Here is an 8973-nt window from a genome sequence, read left to right on the forward strand (position 1 = left end):
TGTTGTCCTTTAATTTGCGCTCCTGATATTGTTAGTTGAACCATAAAAGATGATACATTACTTGCAAATTTATATGTATTTCTGTAATACTTTCGCTATTTGTAGTAAAAAGTCGTGTCGAAATACCAAATGTTCAACTTTTCAATACGTCATGTATGCATGTTTGTGATGGCGCGTATGATGAATTTTAGTCCGGTTTAAAGTATAATTGTGAACTATGGAACATGGGTTAGCGACGCTAATACTTTGTGTTTCACCATACTTAGGGAAAAAAGTGAGAAAACGCTGTGGACCTTTTACGGAACAAAAATATGAAAATATGAAAATTAGGTTCATCTATGTAGGTCCATACTGGCTGGGTATTACTGATGTAGTGCCAAGGCCGTTTTGAGTTCACTGACTCTCTAAGTTTCCGGGCTGACATGGTTCATGCCATAGATAAATTTCTGCAGATAAATGTTTGAAGTGTTTCATGACTGCGTGTGGGAATAAACATCTGTTTGCCTCTATTCTATGCTGGGGAGAATGGAATGAAATTATCAGGATGTTTACTTCATGAAGTTACAAATAAAGCGATGTAATGGAATAAATTGATTGGCTGAACATCAGCTTCTAAATATGACCTCTTTAGCTACCTAACATTTATTGTGTCACTCTATCGGAGTCCTGACGGGTCGCCAACGCAGTCCAACTTGCAGATACAAATTTACACGCAGAGAACTGTATGAATACAACCCAACTAGCGTTGTTCTCGTCAAACAATTATTTTAGATTTCTTAGTCATAATTTGAGCAGACATTTTGCAGACTGTAAGACTAAAGAAAGACTAATGGTCCGGCGAATAGCATAACTGCCGACCACGGAACAGCAGCTGTAAAGTTCATTGTTAATTTTGTCAGGATTGGCACAGCATGTAGGTCATTCGGTTTTCAGCAGACAAAGTTAGAGAACGGAAATCAGTAAGTGGGGATTAAAGTCAAACTTTGTATTGAACTAGGCCATTTTAAATTTAGATCTATGTTATTTACCAACTTACACGTAGAACAACGTGTTATCTTTTTTCTTTTGAACCAGTGATGAACTGAAGTATACAATCGTCATCTCAGGGCATATGTTTGCATTTTTGTCTATGAAGGGCGCCCTCAGACTAGCTCTGCTTGCTGCCATAATTATACTGCATCCTTGTCTGTTTTATTGAACTTTTGATGTCAATATTTAGCCGTAGCGTTTTGAATTTTGATAATTGTGGCTCTCTTCCATCTCATTTACATTGTGAAATTTAGGGTCCGAGTGAATAGCTCTCTATCATTCAATCAATCATTAACTCGACCGGTTTTGTCTCTACATTCCTCGAAGTTGTCGTCTCCTCTTGTCTCCCTGTCAACACCTCTATCAGTCCTCATGTCCATGTTTGTCTGCCAACTTGCTACCCTCATTCCGTGTCCCCTCTCTATCTGGAAAGTGAAGATACTAGATGGACACAGACAAGTACGATAGGAATGAAAGTAATGTATACTCTGTTCTATGTATGAAATGAAAGTGGGAACGGAAGAGCGTTGATGTCCATTGTTGATGATCGCATTGAATGCGATGCGAAATTTAAGTTATTTATGGAAAACAACAAAAAATAAACAAAAAATTAGAAACAAATAGACGTTAAATTATTAATTGCCATATTTTATTGCAATTTGTAATCCAGTTTCTTGGCATAACTCCCTGTCCGATTACATAAGAACTAATGATCGATTTGCTGCTCTTGATTAAGAAAGCAAAGGTCGTGCATGACAACAAGCATGGTAACATTGAAATAAGCAATGCGTATATTCCAATTTATCATCGAGGCCACTTGTGACTTTGAAGGTATTCAACTGAACGTAAACGTTGTAAGTGTTTGATAGCTGTACTGGCAGTCAAATATTTTGTCGTCAGGTACACTTCTAAAATAATGTTCTTTGCATAATACGCAAATACGAGAAAATTATAATTGGGTTGAAGGCAAGGCTCCCTGTAATTCCACTGAAAACAAACGGATTAGGCTTTGAAACGCATCAAACGTTCTTTTCATAATGCGTCAACGTCATCTGCTCATGTGAAATTTATTGAAGATATTCATTGACATCTACACATCGTATTCGTGACAGTAACTGATATACGCTACTTTTGATTTGAAATTCATACAGAAATGCTTGCATTGTTTATGATTAATATTGTTTGTGATAGCTCCTTCATTTATCTTTGTGAACAAAATTGTGTCTATCTTAGCTTAAACAACTTGAAAACGAGCCGAGTTCGAACCAGTCAAGAAAAAAACTTCTCGGCAAACCACCTCAGCCACGACAATACGGGCTTTCTGAATTTGTTTCGACGTAGAAGACTTCATTTGCCTGACTCTTGTCGGCATGGAAACCCATAAAACCACAGTTTCCATTACACGTGGAGCAGGACTCCTGTCCCAGGGTGCACGGATATGCTGTGAACGGACAGTCGCTGTTGATAGACTCTGTGTAGTAAGCAGGAGCTCGCATATGGTGACATATTTCTGTTGGAGGAAAAGAATAATTCATCCTATTTAAATTCCATTCTTATCACGCAGAAAATGTGTATGCGAACAATAACTTTTTCTGGATTAAGAACGCCGTCATTACCTTTATTTTTTAAATTACGCATCTTAGATGTTTATAAGCTTTACAAGCTGCTTGTTGGTAATTTTGTGTTTGATTTATATCATCAAAATGTACCACATCCCATGATAGACTATTTCCAAGTTGTGGATCATTGTTATGACACCCGTCAAAAAGTAGGGATGAATTTAACATTGCCGAAAATGTACACATGTAAAGGTCAATCGGCAATTTCGTACACGGGTGCTCAATTATGGAACTCGTTGCCTAATGTAATTAAAGCTCATACTTCCAGGCATAGTTTTACAAAAGCACTGAGAGAGTATCTGTTACAGGAATACCTACAGTGAAATAGTTAAATCACAATAGTCGTCACATCATTGTGTAAGAATTTTCAGGAATACCTCGCTCTGATATCGAACTTGTATCATATGAATATAAAATAATGTTTGTAGAACTCTTTGTATAACAGCGTACGTGTTAACCTAACTAATTTAAATTTTGTAAATGGGCCAGGCTCGACTAGCGAACAGCTATATATTCTGGCTCCACATTACCACTGAAATGTAAATTTTGTATTTGCCTGTTATGACTTCTGAAGTGTACTACTACTACTTTTCATGGTAATAAACCAAACCAAACCAATAACTTGTTTTAAAGCCAGGATACTTTGGTGCCAGTGAAGATTGTCTAAAACAGTATGAATGCGTCTATTAATGTACTTGAATATCGAAAGAGTTAAGTTTTCGATGAATATCAACCTCAAAAATGTCGGCCAATGCTAGTATTGACCTTACAGCTCTGAGATATATATTTGTCATTTTCTACAGTCTTTTTCATGTAGTGAATAATTATAATGATGTAGGTACATATCGATGTTTCTTGACTTAGGCACGATTTATATGTCAGGTTTTTTTTAACAATATTACGTAAACAAATGAGAGTTAATGAAGGGCGTTGGAAGTAACACATGATAGAAAATGTAGCCTAAACAGTCGAAATATTCAATTTTACTAAAACGAAAGTGTGACTTATGGAGTTGAAAATCTTGTGCAAGCCAGCATAATTACATGACTACCAAATAACACCGCTGACTGTGGATTTTTAATATAATAATTGTGGTATCTGGGTCTCTCATTAACCGATTTTATGTTTGACATATTTCTTTGTGCCTTATGTTACCATCTGCTGTTTTCACACCCAAAAAAAATTCACTTTCAAATAAAACCATTCGAAGCGTATTTCTTTCTTTCTTTCTTTCTTTCTTTCTTTCTTTCTTTCTTTGTTTCTTTCTTTCAACTCTGACTCTGCGTAAGAATGAATCGTTGGGGTACCTCACTCTGTGGGTTCATGTAAAAAAGTAATGTAGGAAAAAAATACAATACCTCCTACAAGTCCACATCCGGGTTGACGCGTACCACCGTTCGGATAAAAATCAACATGGCCGCACTGTAGGGTAAATAAATGAGTTCATGATATGATTAGATAAGGTAGTACACGCCTTGAAACGGAAAAGACTGAAACTTTTGTTCACACCTTCCACAGGCAAACTGTCGACCATTCTCTTTCAAAATCAAGAATAGAATTCGGGGGTCCGACCGTGCAAAGTTTGGTACTAGAGAAACAAACTATCCGATGTTTACCGATATTTATAATTCAAAATGACCGCCATCTTGATGTTTTCTCTATGGGCCTGGCGGGGGATAAAATTCTGGATTTCCACAAAATTAAGTGAAAAAGTGAAAACTTTATTTACACTATAAGCTTCAAAATAAGCTCCACAAGTAGTAGGCCAAAATAATATTATAAAAGTTTGAGAGTCCGAATCTTTGTCCCCGAGGCGTGCGTTCTACCTTAAATCCAATACTTTGACTGACCACGGACGAAGAGAGCCCACAGTATTGAAGCGCACGTTTTGACATTTCGACCGTTTCGAACTGACAAACATGAGAAAGACAATAAAATGGACTTTCTATCGTTATGTGTAAAGATTTGGAGAGGATAACCTTCGAATACATTGGCACTGAAACTATAGCACTTCCTACAGAACAGGACAGTGTCTCTGTACTCTCTTCACGGTGTGGATATAAAAGTGATCATTTTACAAACAAATTTCAATATCATCTCCATAACATTTGTTAAAATTGCGTACGAGTCGATATACTGTGCACTGCTAGATGGTAGCTCTGGCAGCATTGAACAACAAAATGGCCCTGATTTCTCATCTTTACGATTTCCAATGATCTGCATTCGGTTTCAATAAATGACGACGAGTAGTTTTCCAAAAGAGATTAGACAAATGTTCTGTCTTGAAAAACATATATATTGAAGGGAGGACATCAAATCCTGTTAAAGGTAGGATCGATGTTTGCGTTATGGCCACATTACTCTTCGTTTCAACTAAACTTTACGACAGCACCGAAAAGATAAAAGAGATGTAATTTGCGCGGTAACAGTATTTGTTTACAGACTATCAAATTAAAATGATACACTGTTCTTTTCGCTAAAATACGCGGAATTCAACTTACTGGTTCATAGTATCCAAAACCTCCCTGCCACAGAGGTTCTCCGTCTGTGTGTAGTACGTCAACAAATTGCGCGTCTGTTGGATCCAGGCGATCGCTTGCACCTTTGCCACTGAAATCTGGGCCAGCTGGATCAAGTCCTAAAGTAATTGCACAACATTCACTTACAAATCATCATCATCATCATCATCATCATCATCATCATCATCATCATCATCATCATCATCATCATCACCACCACCACCACCATCATCATCATCATCACGATAATCATTATTATCATCACCACCACCACCACCACCACCACCACCACCATCATCATCATCATCATCATCGTCACGATAAGCATCATCATAATCACCGCCACTACCACCACCATCACTATCGTCACCATCATCATTATCATCATCATACATCATCATCGTCATCATGTTCCATATATGCATTGCTGGCATAGGATAATCTCTGAATTAATGAGTGGTAAAGATGGCCAAAACGTGCTCTCCCTCTTTCGTGTAGTCATCGTTTCACCGGCGATGTATACCTGTGCTTTCACCGAAGATAGATACTCAGGATAAATTAAACTTACTATTCTGAATGCCATCCGAGGTGTCAGTTTACACCATATAAATTTTTATGATGCACGTTACATGAAAGCTACAAACTTTCCAAATAAATAGCGGTCAAGTTTTTATAGAAACATAAAAATATTTCATTTTTCATACCCGATATTCTCGCGATACTAGGGTTTCGTTTGCCTGTGTTTCCCGCCACCTGGGCGCCGAGGCTGAACCCTATCAAGTGTACGTTGTTCAGGGAGAGTCCAGTCTGTGTTTGTAGATGACTAATCAAGAGATGCGTGTCTTCACCGACCTGAGCTGTGTTGGCCGAACACGTGAAGTACCATCCGGAGGAACCATCTTGCCAATCAACCACGATTACGTTCATTGGTGCCTACGGAATTCAGGCATATTCACCGGTAACTTTACATGATTTAACAAAAATGTCGGAGGGGCAAACTCGTGGTACGAAAGGATTTTGGCAGAGGACACATTAATCTATCGATCAAGTCAAAACGTTGCTTGTCGCAGTCACTTGAACGAGATATTAATGGTTTAAAAGATGAATGTGTTACCTAGTAATATGCTGGGAGGAATGTCTGGTGCGAAACTGTCGATAAAGTAAAAAAGAAGATGTGAGAGAGAGAGAGAGAGAGAGAGAGAGAGAGAGAGAGAGAGAGAGAGAGAGAGAGACTATTACAGTAACTGTTGTAACACACCTCATCCGCAGTCTGTATTCTAATTCGCCAATTGATAGTCACGTGGGATGCGTTCTTTTTGTGCTGATCCACGTAAAGACGTCATCATGCATCATTTTTTGAACTGTTTCCTGCCAGGCATCAGTTCCGAAAAAAGATGCCCGCTGACGTCAAAAACGATATTTGACGCGAACGCGGACCGGAATGTAAACAAAGATGTCGTCTGCGGCCGATCGAAACGAATCCAGAAATTTCTTGGTTTATCCTACTTTCTGAAGAAGAATTGAATGCTTTGGTTTCCAACAAGGACTCGATGCGGACAAAAACTATAATCAAAGGTGCATTGAACGTTTTGCAGAAGTATTGCGATCTTTTTAGGAAAAACTTTTTCTTACTGAACCACTCCAACATATTACATCATGGACCTACATGGGACAAGTTTTGTGTATAGTACGTTCTTATGCATGGCTACGGATGAGGTGTGTTACAAAACACATATTGACTGGCATGAGGGCAACAGCATACGTCTTTAACCCCTCGGGCCTGTGAGTCACCCCCAAAAACAGACTGTTTCCCTCGGCCTACGGCCTCGGGAAACAGTCTGTTTTTGGGGGTGACTCACAGTCCCTCGGGGTACAGACGTATGCTGTTGCCCTCATAGCCAGTCAATATGTGTATACTGATGACTTACGTGAACAAGAAGTTCATCTTTCATCTTCAAGGCCCATTCAGAATTCCCACTTTCTCTATATCCGTGAATAATGAATTTGACCGGTAGACTGCTGTCGAAGTTGGAGTTCAAAATACTCGATGCGTCATTTCTGTCAAGAGTCTGGGGTGCCGTTGGATTCGATTGGGTGTATAGGAGGTGATTGATTTGAAAACTTAAAACTGGAAAAAGTGGAAGACAATGGCGTAAGTTAGGTGTGCACTCTAACGGAATGAAGCAACAACAAATTGTTGAACTGCCAGTAGGAATGACAAATGAGGAAATTGATATTTTATTGAAAGAGGCAATGTGTAACTTTAGAACACACTGGGTTCTTTTTATTCAGGAATAAAACTAGGTTCCTTCGATTCGCTGCTATTTGAGCAACTTGGCTCGCGAAACTGAAAACACATACATAACCGTACCTAACGCATCTAACCTTCATGTGGAGGCTCAGCCATTTAAACGTCATTTAATTCAATCGATAATTTATTTTGTCACACGCGCTGATTAAGTTCTTTCTTAAAAATTCAAGATATAGTCATTAAACTGGCCATGTAGAAATCAATACGCATGGCATTGATAACAATAAAAATCAGTATCACTTGCCTATTTATTTTACTTACCGAAACCACAGCTGGAAAGCATAAAGACCATGAAAGTTTGAAGCCTCAGTGTCTCCATACTCGGAAGACTTTTAACACCTAGGATAAATACGATTACAGCAGAACTGATGAGTAAAGTAAATAAAAAAAAAGAAAACATTAGTCCAGGGAACTTCTTTCTCATTAATTGTCTTTAGGCTCAACAAGGCTTGCTGATGTTAAAATGATAAATTGTTAATAAGAGTTTCTCCTCTGAGAAACATAATGTTTGAAAAGTTTAAGGAAACGCCGCTAGAGGGGACTACAGATCGGGTTCTTAATTTCATACTTATAGTTTAAATTCTTTCTTGTCGATTCACGCCTCACGTCTAAGTTTCAACGCTACTAGCCGTGTGTTCATCATCATGTGTCCCAGACTGTTTGTGCCCATACAGAACTATTGCCCAATTTCATATCATCTTGGCAGACTTCATGTTGATAGTTCAAATCCTTTCTTACCTTTAAGTTGTTCGTGTACTTTGTGTTTGAAGTTCACCAACGGTCACTGAATGTTTCACCGATAGAACTAAGACGGTCTACTATTACCTCCAGCAATACAATACGTCAGGAATGTTTGGAATCGTCATCAAATATGGCGTTGTTTTCTTCAACTAATCAACCTTATACTTACGTTTCATTAAAAAAAGCATGGGAGTTCCGTCATCTTGTCACCGTATTACTTAAGTAGATAAGATTCCCACACTTCTTATTTCGGAGGATTAAGAAACGCATCACGTGTATTCACCTACTCACATTTTGTTTCGCAATCAACGGATTGTCACATAGGGGCCACTCACTTGAAGATATCACATGCAGAAAATTGAAATAGGAGTGAATAGCTATCACGTGTATACTACACTTCCTGCTTCAAAAAAAAAAAATTACACTCTCGTGGAATCAGTGGTTTACGTCATATCTCCCCCGGGACAAATATTTGGCCTTTCAAACTTTTACAATATTATTTCATCCGAGCACTTGCAGGGACTTATTTTCGACTTGAAGCTTATAGATTAAATAGTTTTCACCGGCTTTTGTAAAAATTGGATGTTTATTTCCCCCACAGAGATACACAGGTATGGTGTCTATTTTGAATGTCAACATTGTAAATATCGGGTAATTTGTTTCTCTACAATCAATATTTTCACTGCGACCCTCGATTTATATTACTGATTTTGAAAGAGAATAGTTAAAAGTTTGCCTGGGGAACATTATTAAA

The 8973-nt window shown here is 38.2% G+C and overlaps 1 protein-coding gene across 2 annotated transcripts; it reads right to left on the minus strand.

Moving 5' to 3' along the window:
* Window positions 1–1656: 1656 nt before the first annotated feature.
* On the minus strand, window positions 1657–8374 carry LOC139118547 (pancreatic triacylglycerol lipase-like). 2 transcript variants are annotated; one of them, XM_070681899.1, is made up of 7 exons: window positions 8217–8374; window positions 7740–7817; window positions 7096–7295; window positions 5872–6100; window positions 5150–5286; window positions 4007–4070; window positions 1657–2539 (listed from the first exon to the last, which is right to left on the minus strand). In XM_070681899.1, the coding sequence occupies exons 2-7, from the start codon at window positions 7795–7797 to the stop codon at window positions 2328–2330; spliced, it is 900 nt and encodes a 299-aa protein (XP_070538000.1). In that variant the 5' UTR covers window positions 7798–7817; window positions 8217–8374; the 3' UTR covers window positions 1657–2327. The 2 variants fall into 2 exon arrangements, with proteins under 2 accessions (XP_070538000.1, XP_070537998.1); XM_070681897.1 differs by having other exon boundaries at window positions 7740–7843.
* Between the last annotated feature and the right edge of the window lie 599 nt (window positions 8375–8973).

The sequence above is a fragment of the Ptychodera flava genome, chromosome 19 (assembly GCF_041260155.1).
Source record: "Ptychodera flava strain L36383 chromosome 19, AS_Pfla_20210202, whole genome shotgun sequence".
In the NCBI taxonomy this organism is placed as follows: Eukaryota; Metazoa; Hemichordata; class Enteropneusta; family Ptychoderidae; genus Ptychodera; species Ptychodera flava.

Excerpts from the sequence above, each read along its gene's own strand:
- LOC139118547 (XM_070681899.1), bottom strand. The coding sequence starts at position 7,797 with ATGGAGACACTGAGGCTTCAAACTTTCATGGTCTTTATGCTTTCCAGC. Across the intron at positions 7,296-7,739 it reads GCTTTCCAGCTGTGGTTTCG|TTTTAAGTTTTCAAATCAAT; the intron begins GTAAGTAAAATA and ends CACTTTTTCCAG. Across the intron at positions 6,101-7,095 it reads AAGATGAACTTCTTGTTCAC|GCACCAATGAACGTAATCGT; the intron begins GTAAGTCATCAG and ends TGAATTCCGTAG.